Consider the following 23,549-nt stretch of genomic DNA (forward strand, 5'->3'; position numbering starts at 1 on the left):
TATAGTGTACAAAGGTCAATGCACAGTCAGTTTTAGTGAGATACACTGTACTTACATAAGATAAGGACGAACAATCCAATGGACTTTCTGAACAATTTTCTGGATAGTGAGACTGTCCGCGAAAATGAAGAGTGAGGCTGAACCTAACCCAAATGCTCCATGGCTGCAGGTCGCTATCGTGCATACAATTCAACCCGTTAGCTTAAGCATAGTGCGAGATATTGTAGGCGCTTGTTATTGCAGGTGCAGTCATATAGCGATACCATATTATCCGTAGATGTCTTAACGTACGCTGACAATTCTTGTTGTAAGGCCAGAAGGTATGTAGTCATACAACAAAACTTCTCACTGGCAGGGCATAAAGACCAATAACCTAGTCGTACGGAGAATATAATATTCACCTCAAGCAGATCAGTTTAATATCCTTTGGAAGCCTTGAAAGTATACGTCCATTAACGAAGCTATCGAAATACCGATTGGTGCTTGACATACAGCAAATTCCGTCCTTCGATGTCTCCATCTGCGTCTTTAACCCCTGCAAATGTTCATGTCATAAGAATGAAGGGAGATAAGCAAGACTGACGCACGACTGTTTACGGCGGAGGAAACCTTCACCCCCTCGGGTTCATTGACACCATGCAGCTACTAACCACTTGATGTCTCAGATAAATACGATCGAAACAACGCGAGGCTGTTTGCCACTAGGGGTATACCTAGGAAAGCCTAAAGAGCCGGCATCGTTTCTCCACTACGGGTTAGATGATGCGAATTCAGAGTGGGAAAAAGGAAATTATGGAATTATGTCGAAAAAAAAAACAAGAATAGACGACGGATCTTTAGCTGACAAAAGACGTATCCAGCTTATCTGTGAACAGCGTGAAAAGCCAAGATGAAGAAGCCGTCTCGATGAAGATTGAACCACGTGTCACGTGTGCGAGATTGTGGCTGGTGGCGGTCACCGCCGGCGCCCAGACCCTGTAAGTCCACAAGCTGTCAGGGCGACGGGTTCAAAAAAAGTACCCTACTCTCTTGCGGGTATCTTTAGCGCCTACATAGTCGGGTCTCCTAAAATCATGCTATTTGAGGTTGATCTGAACTCGCGTTATCTTCGATTGACAGTGAACACGCGTAGAAAGGACGCCTTCCGACCACGGCGCGGTAATGGAACGTTGTGTACGGGAGGCTGATGACAAGGGGACTTCCACCACTGAGGCAGTGTGCTCGTATGCCTCTACCGTCATATCGATGGGTCAGGATTCCCTTTGACCACACTTAGCCCAAGAAGAGGATTGAACGGCCGTCTGGTAACATTAGCTAAAGCAAACTCCACAAACAGGGATCATGGCAACCGTACCCATAAATACCATGGTTCCCTGCATCCACTATTCCTGCAGCATGTTAATGAGCTAATAGTAGTGTAGTAATGCTCATAGCTGGCTCATCAAGATGGTCTGCAACAGCTTTTGCGAGACGTGAACGTAACTGACGGTCCATCGGTTGCTGACAATTGACTGCAGGAGCTAGCGTCTGGAATGCATCGAAACACATTCCGAAAATATCGTCATCTTGCGGGTTCATATCCGAGGCACTAATACGAATATGAACATTTGGTTATGCACAAGCCTCCATGAAGAGCGGACTGACTGTGAAATTCGTCATCAGGACCTGCTAGCTCATTCATATGGGCCAGGTCCAGCTGATCAAAGATCATCCTTGCGGCAGGACATCTCTTGTGTCGAAGGTGTGACCACATCGCCGTTCCATAGTCATACACGATGTATTTGGGTCAGCAAAGATAGGACAAAAAGATGGAAGCAGAAGACACGATTCCTGAGTGAACGAATGCCGCATACCATCAAGAGATCCACGAGGTCGATGCTGTGTGTGGAGGTTCCAGGCATTGTAAAGCGCGACATGGACAGCTTACACTCCTAAAGCGCTGGTAAAGAGGTTCGGGGGATACGGCCATCAGCCGGAGTTCATCCACTTGACGGTAAATGATACTGCATCAGAGCTCTCAGGCGACCGATATTTTTCGATATTGCAGTGCCCATGACAAGGGGTAATTGAAAAGGTGCGATGTTACGGTGTCCAGTCTCAAAGATGGCGTAAGGTAACCTTTAATATAACTGGAGCTCCAGATCGGACTCTCATTGAGTAGTCAAACGTTCAAGATAACGGTTCACTGGAACAGTTAATTCTGTGGGCGTAGTACAACTTCAGAAACATGGGTAAGCATGCGAATCAAATGACTATGCGAGACGCTTGCCTACACATCTAATGGTGAGGCTCAACCTCAGGTTTCTTTGCCTTCAGGTAAATGTTCTCCGCAATGACATAGCCTGTGAATGCCACGACAGCGATTCCAAACCCTGGGAAGAGATTACGGAGCATGGTTTTTTGAGAAAAGACGGGATGTTTTCGCCAAGATTCAAACTTTGCCCAAGGGTCTCTGTATAGCGGCAGATTCGACATTTCTGGGAGCACAATAAGTGTGACGACAGCGGCGGCAGCAGGGACAAGTGCTCACCTTGTTAGTCGGAATCAACGGGTGAGGGAGGTACTTCCTATTTTGGACGGAGGCAGCGTGACCACTTGAGGGCCGGTTAGTCAAAACTTTGCCAAATTCTCATCAGTGTCCAACTGTCCGCCTCCTTACCTCGTTCTACCATCTTCTCCCTTACCGACGCCTTCCCTTTCTGCTGTATATATCTATTCTCTTACCGTATCACCTAAATATCTACATCGATCATGTCTACCGACTCAGCAATGCTCTCTGACGACAGCCGTCCTGCTACTTCCTCTCCTAACGGCCACGCCAACGGCAAGAAGGGCACAACTGTTGCTGAACAGCTCAGTGATGACGAGGAAATGCCTTTGGTACGAATGATCCACTAGAAATTTATTCAACATTAACTGTTACCACTCTTTGCTTTTGACACTTCATCAGTCCCAAGTGACACGCACGCCCCAGTCCTCTGTGCAACCTCCCAGGCAGAAGCGCAAAAGGGCGGTATACTATGAGTCGTCAAGCGAGGACGATACACCACTCGCCTCTTCCCCGTTGAAACAATCTTCGGCCGTCATACCCATGCCAGGCGCTATAGACGCCACTACCGTACCGGCGCCTCTGGCTAATGGTAAGGGTAAAGGCCGAGCCGTCAAAGAGGAATCGACGGATGGCGAAGCATCTAATGACGCGCCATCCCAGACCGCCAAAGCCAAGACCAACGGACGATCTAAGCGACCGGCCAGGAAGAAAGCTAAGGTCGAGGAGGAAGACGACGAAGCGGCCTCCGACACTAGCAATTCATCCCCACCTGCTAAGAAGAAGTCTGCACCCCGAAAGCGTAAAGCCAAGGAGCAAAGCGAACCAAAGTCTGGAGACGATGCGCCTGCTAAGAAACCTCCCGTTAAGCGCGCAACGAAGAAGGTGAAAAAGGAAGAAGGAGGGGGAGCTGTATCTGAGGGCGATGTGTCAAAGCTAAAGAAGCGCGGTGGGAAGAAGGAAAAGGAAGAGAAAGAGAAAGGTAAGGGCAAGAAGAAGAAGGAGGAAGAGGAGGAAGAGGTATTTAGATGGTGGGAGGTGGGGGCTGGTGATGGTTCCGTAAAGTGGACAGCCCTCGAACACAACGGTGTACTGTTCCCGCCTCCGTATGAACCCTTGCCTCCTGACGTTAAAATGAAGTACGATGGTACGGCTTGACTGTTTTATCAATATTTGTTCATCTTTGACACTCGTGTTCGCTCTAGGAAAGGACGTCGACCTGCCGCCCGCGTCTGAGGAGGTTGCTGGCTTCTACGCTGCCATGATAGAAACCGACCACGCGCAAGATGCAACATTCAACAAGAATTTCTTTGAGGATTGGAAGAAAGTCTTGAAAGCAAACCCTCCTGTTCGTTGCCGTATTCATCTTTGGCACCTCACTCACCTAATATTGTTTGTTTGCCAGCGCGATGGTACAAAGATAGTTTCGTTCGAGCTCTGTGACTTCCGACCAATGTTCCAGTATTTCGAAGCCGAAAAGGCTAAGAAGAAGAGCTTATCGGCGGCAGAGAAGAAAGAGCTGAAGAAGGCCAGGGACGAGATGGAGGCTAAGTACACGACTTGTTTATTGGATGGCCGCAAAGAGAAAGTGGGTAACTTTCGTGTAGAACCTCCGGGCCTATTCAGGGGGCGTGGCGAGCATCCTAAGAAGGGAGCTCTCAAGGTACGAATAAGCAGTTTTGTTGAATATCTTCATTGATATATTGTATAGTTCCGCGTTCGTCCGGAAGATATAACGCTGAACATTGGCAAAGATGCACCCATCCCTGTCCCGAACATGCCAGGAAAATGGAAGGCGATCCAACATGATAATACCGTGACTTGGTTGGCGAATTGGACAGAAAACATCAACAGTACTCACAAGTACGTTTTCTTGGCGGCAGGCAGTTCGCTCAAGGGGCAAAGCGACATGTTGAAATTTGAGAAGGCCCGTGAACTGAAGGTCGGTCAACGTAATGGAACTTATTACCAGATCTGACGATACATGCAGAACCACGTTGACCGAATTCGGCAAAACTATAATGCAGATCTGAGGTCGAAAGTAATGGCTGATCGACAACGCGCGACGGCCATGTATTTTATCGACAAACTTGCGCTTCGTGCGGGTAACGAGAAAGGAGAAGATGAAGCTGATACTGTAGGCTGCTGCTCTCTGCGCTGCGAGCATCTTACCCTGGAATCGCCAAACATCGTCATCTTCGATTTTCTCGGCAAGGATTCGATTCGTTACTATAACCAAGTCCCTGTTGATCCTCAGGTTTTCAAGAACATCAGAATATTCAAGGAGAATAAGGAGGATGAAGACGCCTTATTCGACCGTGTCAACGTAAGGGTATTTTGTTCGTGTTATCTAATGTTTCTGACGGATCTCCACTCAGACTTCTTCCTTGAATAAGCATCTTACAAGTGAAATGAAGGGTCTTACAGCCAAGGTTTTCCGTACTTACAATGCATCTATCACGTTCCAGCAACTTTTGGACGAGAAAGAGGCGGATCTCAAGAATGCAACGTTACAGGAAAAGCTCAATGCCTACAATCATGCCAATCGTCTCGTTGCTATTCTATGTAATCATCAACGTACAGCTCCAAAGACGCACGACCAATCGATGGAAAAGATGAGATATAAGGTGTGTTTCCAGAATGTCCATAGGAAGCTGTCTGACGGTTATTCGCAGTATCGATCACTGAAGTATGAGCGCATGAAAATGCGTCATGCTCTCTTCGCTCTGGATGACAACTACAAGTCGGATGACAAGTATGCTGATGATGAATCAGATATCGACGATGATTGGATCACCACTCACGAAGAAAGTATGAGGGACAAGGACCTCGAAAAGGCCGAGAAGAAGTTCGAAAAGGACAACGAGAAACTCGCCGAGGACGGTAAAGAACCTCATGGTCAGTCGGTGCTCGATAGCAAGATCGAAGCTATCAAGGACGAATACAAGAGACTGGCGAAGGAACGGGGTACGAAGAAGGCGAAGTCGAACAAAACCGCGGAAAAGCTGGAGGAAGCGATCGAAAAACTTGGACAAAGGATTAAGGCTTTTAAGCTTCAGATGGTTGACAGAGACACAAATAAGGAGGTTGCACTGGGCACTAGGTTTGCAGTTTTTATCCCAGACATCGAGTTATTTCTTAACCTCTCCTCACAGTAAAATCAATTACTTAGACCCTAGGTCTGTTTTCGGCTGCCTGTTCCTGTCTTTCTCTCCTGACCAATGATCAGAATAACGGCTGCTTGGTGCAAAACCCACGATGTGCCGATCGAAAAGCTTTTCTCGAAGACCCTTGTCTCAAAGTGTACGTCGGTCTTTTTAGTCCTGTGCATACCTCTCACCGTTCTCAAATCATGATTAGTCCCTTGGGCGCTAGAGGCCGATGCCGACTGGAAATTCTGACGTCTCCTACTTCAATTACTGTGCGATATATTTCAAGGATTAGGACAGGACGCTTGGCGCGGACACTCAATGTTTATTATACACACCACTCTTATTATTTTTTTTATGTCCGTTGCACTGTCTTATATAGAAACACATTTGTAGCCTTTGCCTTTTCTGAATGAGAAATACTCACGAAGGGATTCGATGACTGACAGGTGTAATGCGGAAAGAGTAAGATAACACGTGTTCTTGACAAGTTGTGGGTTCGGTAGAGTATTCGACTTCTGATTCTCTCCATCACTTCTGCCAACACCTCGTCTGTTCACACACAGGACCATTACGATGAGTATATTTGCGTCCAAGACTGCCTTTGACGCACTCGAAGTTGATGTCGGCGAAGAAAGCGAAGAGGAGACCGTGCTGGAGGTACCAGAAGTAACAGTAGATCAAAGGTGCGCGTTCTTACATGGTCCCACCATTTACTACTCACGTCTTTCAGTCCTTCTGAAGTGCCTACTAAATTAACAAAAACCGCGATAAAAAAGGCTGCAAAGCTCGCTCGTCGTGAAGCAAAACAACAGAAGACCTTAGCAAAAAGCAGAGACGCTTCTCCGTCTCCTGCACCACCACAAACTCCGCCACCGGCCGAGGCCACAGCGGTGACGGAGACCCCCTCTGCTCCTCCTTCTAATGTGCCAAAAGAACATCCTATTGTCGAAGAAGTTGTTCCCCCGGAGCGGGCACCACCACCCGCTGTTGTTGAAGTAGAGTCTGAACCCAAAGTCGCGCCACCACCCGCTGTTTCACAAACAAAAGATTCGACACCAGTAAATGGTAGTGCAAAGCTGACGCCTACGGCCGTAGCTGGTACCACCGAACCAGCAGAGCCGCCGCATGTGATTCCGCCCCAAAAAGCCGAGCAACCCCAGCAACCTACAAAACCGGAAGCGGCGGACCCTGAAGCGGCAAAGAAAAGGCAGAATGTCGTGACACGGACGGTGTGGACGCTCATCATGATATTTGGATTCATTGGTACGTAGATTGCACGTTTCACCAAGTCTTGGCTAATTGCACTTCCAGGTCTGTTACTCATGGGTCATGGCTATATGATTCTACTGGTTATGCTTTGCCAGACCCTCGTTTACAGAGAAGTAACAGCCCTGTTTTCGTTGAAGGCATCAGATATCAAAGCGTCTGCTCCATCGGATATAAAGGATCCCTGGAGCAAGACCCTCAACTGGTACTTTTTCGCTGTGACCAATTACTTCCTCTACGGAGAGAGCATCATTTATTACTTCAAGGTTCTTTCGTTGGCTAACTTGTGATTGACTGTTTCTCACCGACATTTCCACAGCATGTGGTTTTCGCCGATGCGCAATTGCTTCCCTTTGCTACAAATCACCGAATGATCAGTTTTATGCTGTACACTATCGGTTTTATGGGATTCGTCATGTCTCTCAAGAAGGGCTATCTCAAGCAGCAATTCGGACTGTTCTGCTGGGTCCATATGACCTTGCTGTTCATTGTCGTTTCGAGGTAGGCTGCACCCCACAATCATCTCTCCACCTTCGCTAATTCTTTCAGCCATTTTATTATGAACAACATCCTTGAAGGACTGATATGGTTCTTTGTTCCCGCGTCATTGGTCATCTGTAACGATGTCTTTGCGTACATCTGGGGCAAAACGTTAGGTCGGACACCGCTTATCTCCTTGTCACCTAAAAAGACTGTCGAGGGCTTCGTCGGCGCGTTTTGGACCACCCTTCTTTTTTCTCTCGTGTGGGGCTCGTTCTTTATGAGGTTCAAGTACATGATATGTCCCGTGCATGACTTGGGCGTCAGCGCTTGGAGTAACGTTACTTGCACACCTAATCCTGTTTTCGTATGGAAGGAATGGCAAATCTGGACCCCCGTTACTAGTATCCTTTCTGCATGTGTGAGTACTTATTTATCTTTTATGGCATCTGTACTCATTGCTTCGACAGTTCGGCATTTCGATTACTAGTATCCCCTACACGTTATATCACTTCCATCTCATGTTCATGTCAATCTTTGCATCCCTCGTTGCGCCGTTTGGAGGATTCTTTGCGTCTGGATTCAAACGTGCTTTTAACATCAAGGATTTTGGCCACAGCATCCCTGGGCATGGTGGTATGACAGATCGCATGGATTGCCAGTACGTATACAACTATTACGGTCAATAGTAGGAAGCTAACTGTGGCGTTAAGGTTTTTGATGGGTGTCTTCATCTATGTTTACTATAGCAGCCTGATCCGTGAACATCATGTCACGGTGGGTTCGGTGCTACAGACGATTGTAAGCGGCCTCACGGTGGGTGAACAGCTGGAGTTGATGGCGGATATGAAGCGATATTTGGAGGGTCAGGGAATACGTGTGCCGTGCTGATTTATATGATAGCGTTCTCTTTGCAAACATGTCGCATACGAATTGCATGCTTTGGTCCGAATAACTGATAAATTGGGTATAGCTAAGGGTATGCTAAACTACGGTCCATCTCCCCATACCTCCAAAAGACATGGCTTTGCGGCCATTAGCATTATTGAACGCCTGAACACTCAGCCCTTTTGCGTCCCTGCCGTCGCACTGTGTGACGTAGTAGAGGGAAAGCTCTCCTCCTCCTCTAGGTATATATACAGTAGCGCTCCAACCCCCTTCTTCGTTTACCTGCATTGGAGTTCGCGTGTTGCCGGGATCGCTGATGAAATAAACATAATTATCTGCATCAGCCCTCGACATGTGCTCACAGAACTTGAATATGTGAAAAGTGGCCCATGCCCCGCTCTGGATGTACTTTTCGGCCGGCTGTAAGAGATATGGGTTAAAGTTCAACTTGTAGAAATCCTGAAAGATGACAGGGCGCTCTGGTTCGAGGATGTACTGCTCCCAGGACACGGGACCACCATCCTCTTCGCTGATAAGCTGGTAGGATGGGTCCTCGGGGTAATGGCGCCTCCCAAACTCTACTGGGGAGGAGCTGAACCACGTGGGGGTGAAGCACTTATTCCAGACTGACCCTTCTAGGGCGCCAGCACCCCAGCAGCAGTCGATGAGCCGCCACTCGCCGTCCATGAGGACACAGTTCCAAGCGTGATTGCTTTGATAAGGAGGAACAGGCGCGTCGGGGCCTGTCGCAGCATACCCAAAGCCCTTCCCGTGACCGGTGACCTTGTAAGACTGCACCCCGACGCGCTCAGCGAGGTACCCAAACAAACCAGCGTACCCTTCGCAGACTGCTAGCCCAGATTGGAAGGTTGCTTGGGCGGTCGCAGGTTGCAAGCTTCCCGGAAAAGAAAGAAACGGTATCGTAGGCGACATTATGGTGCAGCCAAGTGAATATCGCGCGGCACTTTTCGGTCTCGGAGTCGAAGGGGGATGTGAGGTCAATTGCGAGCTGATCGAGGGAGCTGACAGTCTGACGAGGGAACTGGGCGGCATGAGCATCTACGTAAGAGAAGTCATGACACTTGAGGCAGGATGCTTCGAGTTCTGGTTCTGGTACCGGCTCTGGAGGCGGGGTAGGAAGGCGGGCGGGCAGACGTCGTGGAGGCGGCGGCGGGGCTTTGTGGACGGTCAACGGCGGGATGGGCGGTGGAGGCCGACGAATAAGGCGAAGAAAGTCGGGTCCCCGTCGAGCAAGCTCCTCTGACGTCGGATAGAGCGCGCCTCGAGGCACTGGCGAGCTCTGACTGACTTGGCCACGGCCAATTCCCTTGTGGTCAAGCTGCAATCTAGCGATTCTTGCTGCGATTCCCTTTGGTTGCTGGTCATCGTCATCGTCGACGCCGGTGTCGGCCAGCTGTGGAGGAGGAACGCTGCGACGGGGAGGTAAAGGAGGACGAGACATCCAAATCCGATTGTCGGATGTGACAAGCAGGTGACAGAAGGTGACAAACTGCAGGGTCCTCTGCGGGATAACCAATAGCCAGCTTCTGATTCGTTCCTTTCCTACGCTGTCAAGCGTGTCCCCTTAATTCTGGTGTCATTTCTGGCCATTTGCTGCCATCTGCCGCAATTTGCTACCTTACACACTGTACAATACTAAGATGACGAGAAGAGCGAGGCATACTTAGTATATTGGTGCATGGATGAACAAATAAACAGAACGCAATACAGCATGGAGATGGAAGGACTGAGACGGCGTAGCAACCATTGGGGCACAAAAAATGTCTCTTGCGAGCATATCGTTTATGACCTGGGCTTCTCCTGTAGATCGAGGGTACGTTAGAGAGCAAGTTCGGTTGCAGTAAGGGACCCGAGAACCACGCACCTTCTTCTCCTTCCAGAGAGCAAGCAGACCCACGCCAGAGACCTTGACGACCTTGAACCGTACTCCAGGAATATCACCCTTGGCCTTGCCACGGCGACCGAAGCCGGAGATGAGTACTTCGTCAGTTCTCATCCACAAAGTTCAAGCAAGCCGTCATTCTACCGATGATGTGGCACTCGATAAGCACTTGCTCAACGCAAAAGACAACAGAAACATACCGGGACAAAGGCTGTCACCTTCTTTCCGTTCTTAATCAGTTGCACCCGGACACATTTGCGGATAGCAGAGTTGGGTTGCTTGGCCTCGACACCGACCTTCTCGAGGACGATGCCTTTGGCGTGCGATGAGCCACCAGTTGGTGACGTCTTGTAGATGTTTCCTAGCGCGCGCTTTTTGTACGCTTTATCCGCCTAGAGGAAACCCGATATTCCTCAGTGCGCTGCCCAAGAAAATCCCCCTCAGGGAAAAAAAAGACGCACCCAGCGATTTTCGCGGCGGTCATTGCGCAGCTTGCGAGCTGCCTGAAGTCCTCGAGGTTTATTAGCTGTATCATGAAGAAATAAGGATCAGCAAGTTCAGGAGCGACGAGAACGACTTACAGCCCATTCTTGCGGTCGAGGTCGGTGCAGTAGCTGTTAAAGACCCTTATCACGGGAAGAAGCGAAACCTTGTTCCCAACTATCAGTTTTTCAATCTCCGACCGAATCCGGTTGCCGGCCCTATTGCCAATTCCGATTATCCGACATGCTTGATTTGACCTTAATTCAGTTCCATTTCCCCGCCCTTTCCCCGTATTCTTCCCCCTTGCGTCTTATTGCTTCTTCTGGCTCTACTGTCCTGCCATTTTTCTTGGAAATACTGATCTTTCTCCCCCCTCTGCCGTATCTACATATATTACATTTCATTCCAATCATTTCAGCTTCTCAGATGCGCCGCTGCCCTACATGTAGTCGCGTTCGGGTCCAGGGCGGTATTCAGTCACCGTATCCCAAATACACGGTGACCCTTCAATCCCTTGGCTGCCCTTGGATCCTCTTTCCCACTGCCTGCTTGTCTGCGATCTGTCTTCCTGACTTCTTTCTTTCTGCTCGCTCTTTCCAGCCTCCCTTCATCTAGGCCAGACCTGCATGCTTGCATAAGAAAAGGCAGGCCGGCCTACATATATAGTACCCTGTGCTTCTTCCAATGCCTTATCCCCAGTTGCTTGATCCGAGGAAGTATTTCTTCGTGACGTCCACATTGGTTTTCAAACAGTGCGGTCCGTGCAGCTGATCCTCAGTACTGGGAAGATCCCTGACTGAAACACTGATTACTCGGTACACTAGCAAGGGCCCCCTTGCTATCCAATCCCGTACGGCGTATTTGACTGATCTAATTATGCCTTTCAACTTGAATTCAGAATATTGCGTCAAGCCGCCCCCGTTCAACGGTTCCTGCGACCCAATATGTACGTACTCACGAGTACCGCTGCAGTCCTTAACTCCGGTACACTGCAAGACGGCACCAACAAGCATTCATGGAGAAGCCTGGGGTCTCTACAATCCTTCTGTGTGATCGATTTCTCGTTGAGCGGCATGCAAGTGCCCTCATCGATTTAATGCCTTCGCGTCATCACCAAAGTACGTTCTCCCGCTTCTAGGCCTCAGTACTGTACCCTGATTTCGTCAAAGGCTGAACAACTGCCCACTCTGCTATATTTGGGTCATAGTAATCTATCGGTTCGTATCAAACCGTGCCAATGGTTCTGTCCGAAACAGCTACACTACCAGCGGACCATTTCTTGTGCCTGTCTGCATGCATTAAATGTCGATATCTGACTCATTTTCCTCCCGCTGCCAAGTCGACAACCCCCCAAAGTTTTAAACTCCGATACTGCATGTCTGCATAGCTTTCGGTTGCGTATAGCGTGTGGCTTCACAGAAGCACCATTGTTTCCCCCACCGTATTGTTCCGCTTTTCATTGACATTTTATTCGTCAAATGTTCCGAAACCCTGTGAGTATTTTTCGCTGTTCGGTGTCTAGACGCGTCGATATTCATTATCCATTCAACCAGACGAACGACAAAGATCTAAACGCAATCTTCGCGGCAGTGGTCCTGGGAGAGTGGAGGTGGCTTGAGTACAGGTGATGCACAAAGGTGGCGATCTAAAGGTTGTTGCTAATTCGTAATACCGTGCGCTGAAGACGCCTTTCCGTTTGCCTGCGCCGCTTATTTATTTAATAGTCTGTGTGAAACATACGGTAAATCTGCTGCTGTCTCCGAGGCAATTGTTCGCGTTCGACGTATTGCACGTATAAATTGAATATCTCTCTTTGAAACAACTCCGCAAAATCCGGATCCGGTCGCGGTCCGGTATATCGTCGGGCAGAGTCATGTGATGGATAAAAACTTATGCTTCTTCATGCCTCTCACTTCGTAGCCAGGCGTTCACCGCCACTTGCACGAGGCATTTCGACACTGTACAGTGAACTCACCGAGCGTGGTTTTATCTCGCAAGCTACCAGGCCAGTTTTCGTCAAGTTTCTTATCATTTTCTTGCTCACCATCATCTAGGCCTCAGCAGCTCAGCCATGCACTCGAAACTGCATCCCAGACTGTCTACTCGGGTATCGATCCAACGGCATCTGCACTCCACATTGGCCATCTGTTCCCGATGATGTGTTTACTGCATTTCGAACTTCGGAATCACAATACCATACCTCTGGTGCGTTCTTCTGATATTCCACCCAAGGTCATCATCGTAATAAAAAAAATTAGATAGGTGGCGCAACCGGGCTCGTTGGAGATCCTTCTGGCCGCTTGACAGAACGGTCCCCGGCAGATGTGAGGCTTGTGCAGGATAATGTGCTGGCTCTTTCACGCGGCGTAACACGGTTCTTTCGTGGCGCGTTTGAATATGCCGGAAATCGGCCGCAAGGTGGATTCAGGCCTACGAAGAATGAGGTTCTTGTCAAGAGCAACCTTGAATGGTATGAAAACTTTGGTATCCTTGAGTTCTTGCAGCGGGTTGGTGTGAATGCCAGAGTGAATACGATGTTGAATAGAGAGAGGTGGGATACTATCCACCGTATGACAAACTATCCGTGATTCATGATCTTGCAGTGTCCGAGCACGTCTGGAGTCTCACCAAGGCATGTCCTTCACCGAGTTCACGTATCAGCTCCTCCAGGCCTACGATTTCTACTACCTGCACAAACACTACGGATGCACGATCCAGGTCGGCGGCTCTGACCAATGGGGGAACATCATCGCGGGCGTAGAGCTCATCGGTCGTCTTAACCCGCCCTCAGACACAGTTCCCGAGCCCTTTGGTGTGACCACCCCACTGTTGACAACAGCAGCGGGTGATAAATTCGGGAAAAGCGCAGGCAACGCCATCTGGCTAGATCCTACATTGACCAGCGTTTTTGACTTTTATCAGGTGGGGTTCTTGTGTTCGTCAGCGAACATTCTCTGACGTCCGACGTAGTATTTTATCAAGGTCGAAGACGCTGATGTTGAAAAATATCTCAAGTTGTTTACGTTACTGCCACTCTCAGAAATTCACGACGTCGTTGAGACACACAAGGTAACGGTGTTATGGGCGCTCTTCTTGCATCAATCTCACGCCCGCGTAGCTACAGCCCGAGAAACGGAGTGCTCAAAGACGACTGGCGGCCGAGGTGACTGAATTGGTCCATAATAGTTAGTCATCCGCTTTTTGGTCGGACTGAAGCTCATGGTCAGACAGGAGAATCGCTTGTAAAGGCCGAAACTATGTCAAAAATCTTGTTCAGAGAAACTTCTGTTCATGCACGAGATATTGACGCGCAATCTCTAATCAATGCATTTGAGGGAGACCCACGACTTATCTGGTGTGACCAAGAAGAGCTTCATTCAACACCCGTGCTGAAATTGGCCTCGAGACACGGTTTGGCCTCCTCCAATTGTAATTTATCACCTCTGGCTTTTGTATGCTCCGCTAATTCAAATCTTACCAGCCGCTGCTCGTCAATTAATACAGTCAAGAGGACTGTACTTCAATGATCAGGTAGTCCCGGAAATACATTTCACAGCAGCCTCCGAGCACCTTATAGAAGGACGCATCCTCATCCTGAGGGCAGGCAAGGACAAAATCATAGTTCTAGCTTCAAAGTAGATCTGAAACGGGTGCACGATAAGTTATGGAATGTTTTTGGGATTTTATGGTCTATTCAGGCATAAATACTACATATCCTGGTCAAAAGGTGTCAGTTCTAATCGATACGGATGGCGCTGTAGAATCTGCGAATCGCCCAGTATGAGGCCAAGAATCCGATTGTTCCTGGAAACCGTGTCAAATGGCGGCTCTGCCAGACTGGAATTAGACATACCAGTGACAAGGAAGTCCAAAAGGGCGAGTAAGAGCAGGTATCCTAGGTATAAAATCACGCTGGATAAAGAATCCAGAGACAGGCGTGACGCCCAATAAAAAATCCCGTATGCGAGCAACCAGAATGCGCTACCACCTCCTGTTAAAAAGGCTCGCCAGTGCCATCTTCATGTTGTGCAATTGACTTAGAATCGGTTAAACACGTTAATGGTTCTACTCACCGGTAGTCTTCAGCGCAAAGGATGAAGTACGTGAACAGGATTGTAACCGTTGCGGTAGTGAGGGCGACAACGCCTGCAGTAAGCGCTAAAAAGCCGAATGCGTAGTATGCCCGAGAGGCGAACAAGCTTGACAGGACAAAATATAATTCGACGAAGGCAGCGCCTGGAAGACAGGTAAAACTATTTCTGATGTCTTCAAACAGAAGACGACATACCGAAAGGTAGTAAGCCACTAAGTAACGTTGAGGCCTAATGAGGATTCGTAAACCAAGACAAGGGAAGATAACACGGAAGCCGTACCCAAGGGCGAAGATACTTGGGCTGGGGAGGGATTTGACGTGGAATCGGATTTACACGCACAGGATGCTGGATTGCCTAGAAATGCAGCATGATGAGAGGGTAAATGTTATATGACACTCAAGTAGAGACCGACCCCATGCTTAGAACCGAAGTATGCGCCGACAGCTGACAACGGAGCCGAAATCCCAAACCAAAGAAGAACGATGGTTAGCATTGTCCCTATCGGCGCGATGGTATATCAATAACTGATCTAGTTTGGACAGTGAGACTCACCAAAAGGAACAGCACCGGACGATCCAGCCATAAGGAGGAAGAAGTTTAGAAGGAAAACAACGATGAAGATCACCCTATGGATTGCATCAGCAAAATCGCCATGGGTATACAATGTTTCGTACGTGGGCAACACTGTCGCCGTCATGAAGGCGTTTTTTCTTTTGTTCATACCGCCGAGGGACGCGTATACGCGACTGGACACGTAACCGCCAATTCTGAACAAAGTGAGAACATGGACAAAAGCAAAGTGACATAAAATTTACCCGCCAAAAAATGTCCAGCAGATCATCATTACTGTGGCAAGCGAACCACGGTTCGAGGGAGAGAGGAAGCCCAACAATGCAAAGACTACCCATAGGCAAATACTTCAATAAAGGATATTCGGCAATTGAAAGGAGGATACGAACGTAATGTCACGCTAACCATCGCACAGATTTGTGCACCGTTACCCACCATAACTGAAAGGGCCAAAGGAAATCTTGGTGTTCTGAAGACTTCGCCATGAACCAGTTTCCACCCCCAGTCCTCTTGTACGTCCTCCTGTGTTCAATGATCATTATACGGATAGTGCGACAGAAAATATCGGCATACGCTAAGATCAATGGCGTTATATCGGGAAATCTGCAAGTCAAATCAACATTTCTTCCAGAAACATAACGAGATTGAGACGCACATCGCGAGACACCGTCCGAAGCAAGATCATTGATACCATAACACAGAGAAACACCACGATAACTAATGAGTTCACCAGACTGAACCAATGAATGCGAGGATCGAAGATGTGAAGGTAGTTATCCCAGCGCGTCGCCTATACACCATCAGAATACTCGGTAGAAAGGGAAGACGGGAGACTGTTGACCTACCCACGGAGTGTCAGATTCATTCCACGTCACTCGGTAAGTGTATCGAATGCTCTGAGTTTGCGTCTCGCTTAGAATAAGTGGAGAAACATTTTCGGTCTCGCATGTTGACGCAGCTTCTTGAGGTCCTCCGATACTGTGCAACATGTTACCATACAGTAGGTATCTAGATAGGAATTTCCTTGCCTTGCGGGCCAAACAAGGACGCCAACCACACGATAATCATCCGGGCTAGGCTGATGATATCTGACACAGCGTTCAATATTAGTTTTCCATTCAAATGATCGAGGACTTGCCGTAGAACAATCTCATAATGGTTGTTAAGAGCAGGGAAATCAAGGTATGGCCCATCATCATTGCCTAGATTGAAACCCATGTCGAAAAACAAGTCTCCGTTACGCAGATCAACTTTCATTTCCGCAGCAGGGAGACCGTCAATAAGCCAGTTGAGGGCATAATCCTCTCGAATGCGGTCGTTGATAAATTTAGCGTCGTCAGCTGTCACATCGTCCACCAGACATAGAATTCGACACGTTCCGTTGTTCTCAAGCATCCGTATCTGAAGGGATGTAGACCTTATTTCAGGAGAAAATAGGTGATTGAGCGACAAGACACGCACGTCATAAGGGGAATTGAATATCCTGTCGCCAAAAAGGATTGACCCAAGGGATTCCGGTTGCTTTACGGGTCCACCTTCCGGTTCGCAGAATCGGAATTTTGGATTGTAGTAGTCATCTTCAGTATATATGAGCTTTCGACCGCGAATAGTCTTGTAGATGAAGTAGCGCACAATTTATCAAGGATTTCTGGAGTCGACGTAAGTACCAGAGCCACAAAGCAGACTGAACACGCACCAACTTGGCATCGTCATATCCTGCGAGCATCGGCGTGAGTGCATTCACGAAAAGGTCGACTTGCTCGCCACGGTGATAGTCATGAGGCGCTGCGCCGGGCAGGTAGAAAGCATTGGCCCAGGAGAAAGAAAGGGCCGCAAAGGCCAGCACAGTACGCATCGAGGAAGGAACACGACAGACGGAGATACTGTTTACGGTCGCACGAAATCAGGACCGTTGTTTGGCTACAACGTGTCTGGCAAAAGATTTCGTGCTAAATTTGGCACACCTTCCTACCATCATGCAGTTCGAAGTGATCGCCAAATGCCACACGACGCGAGCCCGTGTCGCTCGAATGAAGCTAGCCCGTACGTTCAGCTGCTTAGCATCAGGATGTTATGTAGTTAATTTCTACTCGCAGATGGCGTGACTATGCTACCCACATTCATGCCAGTCGCGACCCAAGCAGCCATTAAAGGACTCACTCCCCAGCAAGTAGAAGCTCTTGGTGTCACCTTAATACTCAATAACACGTATCATCTCAATCTTCGTCCTGGAATGAAAGTATTGAACCAAGCTGGTGGTGCCCATAAATTCCAGGGCTGGTATCGGAACCTCCTTACGGTAAGTATAATTTAATTCGATGAAACATAACCTTTGATAATTGTTGCTCAGGATAGTGGGGGGTTCCAGCTGGTCTCTCTGAGCAAGTTTACGACGATCACTGAAGAAGGAGCACTTTTTCTAAGTCCTTTTACGGGTGAACCGACAATGCTAACGGTCAGTGTTTACACAGCAAGCTTGGGCAGTAGACTGGATATCCTTTGCAGCCAGAGGAAAGTATAGCTATTCAACATTCCATTGGTGCAGATATTATCATGCAGCTGGATGATGTTGGTATGTGTAATGTGTTGTATATGCTGCGATTTATTTTCTCATCAGATTATGCAGTATCCAGTCTGACTACAGGGCCACGCGTAGCGGAGGCCATGGAACGATCCGTCAGATGGTTAGATCGATGTATTAAACGTCATGAAGATTCTGGGAAAAAGTCAACGCAAAACCTTTTCGCAATTGTTCAAGGAGGTCTTGATCATCAGCTCCGAGATCAGTGTCTCAATGCTATGATTGAGAGAAAAAACGACATCGCTGGATATGCTATTGGCGGATTAAGTGGCGGCGAAGAAAAGGGTTCGTGTTTTTTTCTTAACAACCATCGACCTCGTTCTTTATTAACCTGCAGATATCTTTTGGAGAATGTACGAATGCTGAGCTGATTAGATACGGTACACGCACTAAATCTCACATAGTATCAAACAATGCGCGGATAAGCTACCAGAAGATCGTAGGCTCCGTCTTCTTAGGGTGTACTCACGTATTCAAGTTTCTCTAGGGCCACGTTATTCGATGGGAATTGGCTTCGCTGAAGGCAGGAACTTGGACTTTCCTTCATATCTATCAATCCTAATATCATTGTTCTTGTAGATCTACTGGTCTGCGTAGCTCTGGGTGTCGATATGGTCTTTTTGTCTTTACGTGTGTATGCCAAACCGTATCTGATTTACACATCTTTAGGCCGACTGCGTCTTCCCGACAAGAACTGCTCGATTCGGTGTCGCTTTAACACACACGGGCCCGCTCAATCTCAGTGCGTCGCATCTGTACCGCATCAAACCAGATAAACTTACCCATACGGTGCACCAGAACTTAGAAAACACGAAGCTGATATGAAGCCTATCGACGAGTCGTGTCCTTGTCCAACATGCATCGATGGGACTTCACGTGCATTCCTGCATCATATCGTCACACACGAAACTGCTGCTGCACATGGTAGAAAACCCTGCTTGTCTTGCTATCTGTATTCTGATTGATTATAGCGGTGACAATACATAATATCACCTTCCAAGCCCAAGTCATGGGTCGAGCCCGTGATGCCATACTATCGGGAACATTCCCGGATTACCTGAGATCGTTTTTTGCTGGCTATTTTGGTGACAGTGGATATCCCGAGTGGTGCGTCAATGCATTACGCAGCGTAGGGGTGGACTTATTGCAGGATCACCCAACAAAACTAATACCTGGCAGCGGGGCGAAATGGGATTATGCAAATTGACATATTCGATAGATATTATAGATTGTATAAAGCCCTTCATCATCGACGATGCTTTTTTGAATGACTCCCCCGACCATTCTTTGCCCGCCGATTTTCCAGCAATTTTCTATTCTTGCGAACTTGTTCTGCATTCTTGAGTTCACCTTTCACTCTACCAACCGACTTGGTTGCGAATCTCCCGCCGACCTTGTTGCCTTTCTTCCCAGGTGGTAGGCGAGATGAAGTCGTCTCTGGGTCGCCTTCTGCCTTCTTCTTTAACTGCCTGACTTTGCGTTCATAGTCCTTGCTCAGCTTATCAAGGGGTTTGGACACAGTAGCGACCTTGTTGTGCTTGAACTTATGCCCTCTAGGCGCCCGGGAAGTTTCGTTCTCAGTCTCGCCTACCCTCGGAAGATTGACCCGAGCCTTGGCCTTCCACTCGTCAAAACGGCCACTGCGATACGTTGCCGGCAACTTCGTCCCGCTCTCTGTCTTCACCATTTTGACGTTGTCAGCACCAACACCATCTCCCTTTATGAACTTTTTCTTTTTCTTGTCCCAAGTGAGGTTGTTCCGTTTTCGTTGCGCGACACCCTCATCACCGGCAAGGTCAAAGGTAGCGCCCCGTGCTTGTTCGGCAAAGGTAGCGCCGTCCGTGAGTGAATATCTACGGAAAGATGAGAAAACTGCCGTTCGAAAATACAGTTCGCCATACCCTTTCTCTGTTGAAGCATCTTTCTGGTAGTGAGACATGTAGAATTCTTCATCTCGATAACCGGACTTCTTCGCTGCATCGAATACAGCCTAAAGAGAATCAGAACCTTAACTCTGTGCAACAGATGCGGAAAAGACAAACCATAATCTCCTCCTCATCTGCCATCTCGACATTCGTGCTTGTCACCGGGACGTCATCTTCGTCGTCCTCCAGAGCTGTAGACGTTGATGCCAAAGCCCTCTGGGCTGACTTTTGTAGAGCCTTCCTCCGTTCCTTCATCAAGGCGGAGTTGGCCGTATTAGCCTTTCCACCTACCTCGAGAACCGTCTCCGAAGGTCGGAAGGAGTTCACCGTACGCAACATTGCATGACGCGCCTCCTCCTGAGCACGCAACTGGGCTGCGTTGGATCCTCTCAGAAGTACTGGGTGTACGCCACTATCAGAACCAGCAAGCATCCACTTTGGATCCTTGGACATCTCCTTCGCACGTTTGTAACTCGGAGGGCTAGCCTTTCCTTTGCTTCGCTCGTACATCGCGTGACCTCGTTTCATCACCTCCCGTAACGAGGGGAGAGAGTGATTAACATCCTCCAAGGATTTGACATATTCCATATCTTCATCGATCTTCTCTCGCCGGAAGGTGCCCAAAACCAAATTCTCTGTATACACCTGGTCCCCATCTTCCGTTACATCACTTCTTAGCGGACGTCCGAGGAACAAATGTAGATCCAGAAGGTAGGGCAGTTCCGTACTTGTAACAAATGACCATGCCCATCCTTGTCGCCCTGCTCGAGCTGTTCGACCCACTCGATGCACAAAAACTCTGGCGCCCTGGGGGAAATCGTAGTTAACCACGTTTTCGAGCACAGGAATATCAATTCCTCGAGCCGCGACATCGGTAACGACCAAAATACTGGTGCGGCCCTGACGAAATTGCTCCATCTGATAGCTACGAGCAACCTGATCAAGAGAACCATAGATATGGGAAACGGAGTATCCTGCAGTCGTCAGCAAGGTAGTCAGATACTCTACATGATGCTTCGTGGCAGCAAAGATAAGAGTTTGGTGGGGAGCAGTGAACAGCTCCGGGCCGCTTCCCTTTCCCTCTGTGTTTCTTGTCGGAAGCATCGGTGTCATTTTTTGTCCCCATGGTTCCAAACGGTACTTTGATAACATCGCGCAAAAGTTCAAGTAAACATGCGTCTTTTTCAGCGTGTTTGACGGAGAAGAATGCCATTTTTAAATCGGAGCTGATTTTGCTCTCAGCGTCGAGCCGGACGAGCTTTGGGTTCTGCAAGCCGGCCTTTGCGAATTCGACCAGGGATTTGGGCAAAGTGGCAGAAAAAAGGAGTGTCTGCCTGGCCGCTGGCAAACGCTGTAGGATTTCGCTGAGGGCCGTTTCGAATCCCATTTCAAACAGTCGGTCTGCTTCGTCAAAGACGACATATTGTACCGACTTGAGATCCAAGTTCATTTCGACAATGAGATGGAGTAACCGTCCGGGTGTCGCGATTATTCTAGCTGAGTATAAGTAGACAGCTCTAGGTACGGAATCATGATGCTCACACGTCTGGATTATTAGTGATCATTTCAAACTGTTCATCCATCCCTTCTCCACCTACAATCAAGCACCACCGAAGAGACTGGCCGTGCTTCGAGCTAGCAGTATCTTTATTGTCCCCAGCATGGGTGCCTTCTCCAGAATGCCATCCTCGCGCCAGCTCCTTCCCAACTTTCAGAACCTGAAGTGCAAGTTCTCGTGTAGGAAGAAGAATGAGTGCACGAGCTCCAAAAGTTGTCAAATGGCGGCCACCAAGGCGCTGTACGAGGGGAATCATATACGCCAACGATTTTCCGGATCCTGTACGTGCCATTCCGACGAGGTCGCGTGGAGGAGAAGCCAGAAGAGCCGGGATGGAAAGCCGTTGGATGGGAGTTGGTATGCGAAATCCCTGAAGATTCAATGAACGAAGCAGAGAAGGATGAAGGCCTGCATAAAGAGCTGAATACCACGTTCACATTCGAAGTGCATGAAGAACGCACCCATGCTCTGAAAGCTGCCGCCTCCGACCTCGCCTTTTACAAGATTCTTTCCCTTGGCCTTCTTCAGTATCTCAGTACCACTTTTGATGTTCCTCTTGGAAATGGATTCTAGCATCATTTGCTTAAGGCCCTCATCATCGCTGTCTTCTTCCACTCTTGGCTTCTTTGCGGTTAGTGCAGCAGAGATATCAACATCGTCATCTGAGAGCTGTACTTCTGAATATCCATCAGAATTGTCCGAGTTGTCGTCTTGATGTTTTCTCTTGTGCGAGGGCATGGAAGAGAATGCAGTAAATTTTTCAAATTTTTGTGACGAGATCAGAGGTGCGTCACATCACATAATAACGGTCCGCTCGGACCGATACGCCCGTATGCGTTAAAAATCATTCGTTGAATACCAGAGTATATCTATGAAAACCTTTATTGACGAGCTACACCTGTATATATACATGTAGAGACATGAATAAAGTATTCGTTATGCCCTAGCATCTAAATAAATTCTCCCACCTCCTCGAAGATCTCTGCAAGCTAGCCTTAAGCCTCATTGGGGCTGATGTAGAGAGTAACCGACACAAGTGTCACTTCTATCATAGAGTCGTGCATAGTAGATCCTCAATAAGTGCATCAGCTGCGTCTTATCCCGCGACCAGGGATAGCACTAGCACGGCCAGCAACAGATGAGGGACGTCCCGTTGTCGTTTGAACTGCGACTCGACCACGACTCGTTCCGGGAGCTGCTCAACATTCATCAAAGATCAACGATTATGAAGCAAGAGGACGAACCTGCTCTCGTCGCAACGCTAGCACCTCTCATACCGCGCATCGATGCACGCGTACCACGAACTCCGCGAATGCCGCCTCTTGCAACGAGCCGTTCTGCTCTCTCACGTTCAAGACGTTCCTTCTCCTCCAGCTGATGCCGAATCTGGGTTTCCCTCTCCAAACGTTCACGCTCGCGCCGAGCAGCCAGGGCGCGTTCCTCAGCCTCTCGACGTGCTTTTTCTTCGGCTTCCCTCCGTTCTTGCATTATAATCTCCTCATCCTGCATAGAGCTATGGGTATACCAGGGTAGACAGAACAGGAGAGACGTGCTCACCGCGTCGGCACCATGCCATCCATCGTCGAATATAAGACGAGCGAAATCCTCCGTCCGAGATAGCGTCTTGATGTATTTATTCAGTAGTTGATCTGTCTGCGCTAGTTGCTGAGCTATTCGCTGATCATCGCAATGAATGAGCCTGATCTCCCGCTACAGAACTGGAGTACGCACCTCATTAGCAGACCCGGTGTTGTCGAGTGCTTCGTTAAACAAGGACATCGACGCATTCAATTTCTTCAAGATGAAGAGATCGCTTTGAAGCTTATTTTCTCGCGTTCTGTCCGATGCTCGTTTCGACTCTGTCCTCTTCATCTTCTAGAGCCTCTTCTTGTGGTGGTGTCGAAGGAGCGTTGGTCTTTGCCAACGTGACAGTCCGGTCCGACAGCGAGAGCTCAGATACGGATAAGTCGTCGCCACCAGCGCCCGCTGACGAAAGCGGTTCTTCGGCTAACAGTTGTGAGCCGCTTGCTAAGAGCGATAGATCAGAGTTGTCTGAGTGCATTCTTTCAAAGGCAGATGGTGGCGTCACGTAATAAAGTCG

General features: G+C 48.6%; 10 protein-coding genes across 10 annotated transcripts; 4 read left to right on the forward strand and 6 right to left on the reverse strand.

Moving 5' to 3' along the window:
- Positions 1-1,927: 1,927 nt before the first annotated feature.
- EV420DRAFT_176921 (NADH-ubiquinone oxidoreductase B12 subunit family-domain-containing protein) lies at positions 1,928-2,561 on the reverse strand. Its single transcript, XM_060481013.1, has 3 exons — positions 2,531-2,561; positions 2,274-2,477; positions 1,928-2,217 (listed from the first exon to the last, which is right to left on the reverse strand). Exon 2 carries the CDS (start codon positions 2,473-2,475, stop codon positions 2,278-2,280), a length of 198 nt encoding a protein of 65 aa, XP_060332963.1. The 5' UTR covers positions 2,476-2,477; positions 2,531-2,561; the 3' UTR covers positions 1,928-2,217; positions 2,274-2,277.
- An 80-nt stretch (positions 2,562-2,641) lies between these two features.
- EV420DRAFT_1530082 (DNA topoisomerase I) lies at positions 2,642-6,147 on the forward strand. The gene is made up of 11 exons (XM_060472575.1): positions 2,642-2,880; positions 2,951-3,695; positions 3,754-3,896; positions 3,954-4,211; positions 4,260-4,490; positions 4,539-4,874; positions 4,927-5,175; positions 5,224-5,651; positions 5,704-5,727; positions 5,778-5,851; positions 5,909-6,147. Exons 1-11 carry the CDS (start codon positions 2,752-2,754, stop codon positions 5,947-5,949), a joined length of 2,658 nt encoding a protein of 885 aa, XP_060332964.1. The 5' UTR covers positions 2,642-2,751; the 3' UTR covers positions 5,950-6,147.
- EV420DRAFT_1331406 (cytidylyltransferase family-domain-containing protein) lies at positions 6,134-8,373 on the forward strand. The gene is made up of 7 exons (XM_060468810.1): positions 6,134-6,383; positions 6,431-6,963; positions 7,012-7,232; positions 7,286-7,467; positions 7,516-7,867; positions 7,917-8,107; positions 8,160-8,373. Exons 1-7 carry the CDS (start codon positions 6,274-6,276, stop codon positions 8,335-8,337), a joined length of 1,767 nt encoding a protein of 588 aa, XP_060332965.1. The 5' UTR covers positions 6,134-6,273; the 3' UTR covers positions 8,338-8,373.
- A 57-nt stretch (positions 8,374-8,430) lies between these two features.
- EV420DRAFT_1640569 (uncharacterized protein) lies at positions 8,431-9,796 on the reverse strand (the record flags this gene model as incomplete). Its single annotated transcript, XM_060477116.1, has 2 exons — positions 8,431-9,126; positions 9,173-9,796. The coding sequence occupies 2 exons, from the start codon at positions 9,794-9,796 to the stop codon at positions 8,431-8,433; spliced, it is 1,320 nt and encodes a 439-aa protein (XP_060332966.1).
- A 341-nt stretch (positions 9,797-10,137) lies between these two features.
- Positions 10,138-10,825, reverse strand: EV420DRAFT_1640570 (ribosomal protein S12/S23; the record flags this gene model as incomplete). The annotated part of the gene is made up of 5 exons (XM_060477117.1): positions 10,138-10,155; positions 10,220-10,303; positions 10,438-10,629; positions 10,699-10,763; positions 10,819-10,825. The coding sequence occupies 5 exons, from the start codon at positions 10,823-10,825 to the stop codon at positions 10,138-10,140; spliced, it is 366 nt and encodes a 121-aa protein (XP_060332967.1).
- Positions 10,826-12,612: 1,787 nt separating this feature from the next.
- Positions 12,613-14,359, forward strand: EV420DRAFT_1762395 (uncharacterized protein; the record flags this gene model as incomplete). The annotated part of the gene is made up of 8 exons (XM_060480701.1): positions 12,613-12,740; positions 12,775-12,925; positions 12,979-13,271; positions 13,324-13,642; positions 13,691-13,789; positions 13,839-13,905; positions 13,952-14,149; positions 14,202-14,359. 8 exons carry the CDS (start codon positions 12,613-12,615, stop codon positions 14,357-14,359), a joined length of 1,413 nt encoding a protein of 470 aa, XP_060332968.1.
- A 97-nt stretch (positions 14,360-14,456) lies between these two features.
- Positions 14,457-17,239, reverse strand: EV420DRAFT_1619565 (Nonaspanin TM9SF; the record flags this gene model as incomplete). Its single annotated transcript, XM_060475493.1, has 18 exons — positions 14,457-14,524; positions 14,574-14,737; positions 14,794-14,956; positions 15,009-15,042; positions 15,094-15,168; positions 15,227-15,312; positions 15,367-15,440; positions 15,489-15,581; positions 15,630-15,714; positions 15,774-15,906; positions 15,958-15,987; positions 16,040-16,174; positions 16,230-16,362; positions 16,413-16,472; positions 16,523-16,785; positions 16,846-16,961; positions 17,017-17,032; positions 17,081-17,239. 18 exons carry the CDS (start codon positions 17,237-17,239, stop codon positions 14,457-14,459), a joined length of 1,887 nt encoding a protein of 628 aa, XP_060332969.1.
- Positions 17,240-17,345: 106 nt separating this feature from the next.
- EV420DRAFT_1530108 (tRNA-guanine(15) transglycosylase-like protein) lies at positions 17,346-19,184 on the forward strand. Its single transcript, XM_060472576.1, has 12 exons — positions 17,346-17,427; positions 17,481-17,683; positions 17,735-17,839; positions 17,890-17,956; positions 18,011-18,250; positions 18,303-18,318; positions 18,370-18,404; positions 18,453-18,488; positions 18,545-18,579; positions 18,635-18,707; positions 18,764-18,889; positions 18,937-19,184. The coding sequence occupies exons 1-12, from the start codon at positions 17,361-17,363 to the stop codon at positions 19,170-19,172; spliced, it is 1,239 nt and encodes a 412-aa protein (XP_060332970.1). The 5' UTR covers positions 17,346-17,360; the 3' UTR covers positions 19,173-19,184.
- On the reverse strand, positions 19,185-22,195 carry EV420DRAFT_1530109 (P-loop containing nucleoside triphosphate hydrolase protein). The gene is made up of 6 exons (XM_060472577.1): positions 21,910-22,195; positions 21,433-21,856; positions 20,948-21,383; positions 20,008-20,904; positions 19,867-19,955; positions 19,185-19,818 (listed from the first exon to the last, which is right to left on the reverse strand). Exons 1-6 carry the CDS (start codon positions 22,184-22,186, stop codon positions 19,212-19,214), a joined length of 2,730 nt encoding a protein of 909 aa, XP_060332971.1. The 5' UTR covers positions 22,187-22,195; the 3' UTR covers positions 19,185-19,211.
- Positions 22,196-22,199: 4 nt separating this feature from the next.
- On the reverse strand, positions 22,200-23,546 carry EV420DRAFT_1530110 (uncharacterized protein). The gene is made up of 5 exons (XM_060472578.1): positions 23,374-23,546; positions 23,180-23,312; positions 23,006-23,125; positions 22,693-22,951; positions 22,200-22,643 (listed from the first exon to the last, which is right to left on the reverse strand). The coding sequence occupies exons 1-5, from the start codon at positions 23,508-23,510 to the stop codon at positions 22,534-22,536; spliced, it is 759 nt and encodes a 252-aa protein (XP_060332972.1). The 5' UTR covers positions 23,511-23,546; the 3' UTR covers positions 22,200-22,533.
- Positions 23,547-23,549: the final 3 nt, after the last annotated feature.

This window comes from Desarmillaria tabescens, assembly GCF_030435595.1.
Source record: "Desarmillaria tabescens strain CCBAS 213 chromosome Unknown EV420scaffold_11, whole genome shotgun sequence".
Taxonomy (NCBI): Eukaryota; Fungi; Basidiomycota; class Agaricomycetes; order Agaricales; family Physalacriaceae; genus Desarmillaria; species Desarmillaria tabescens.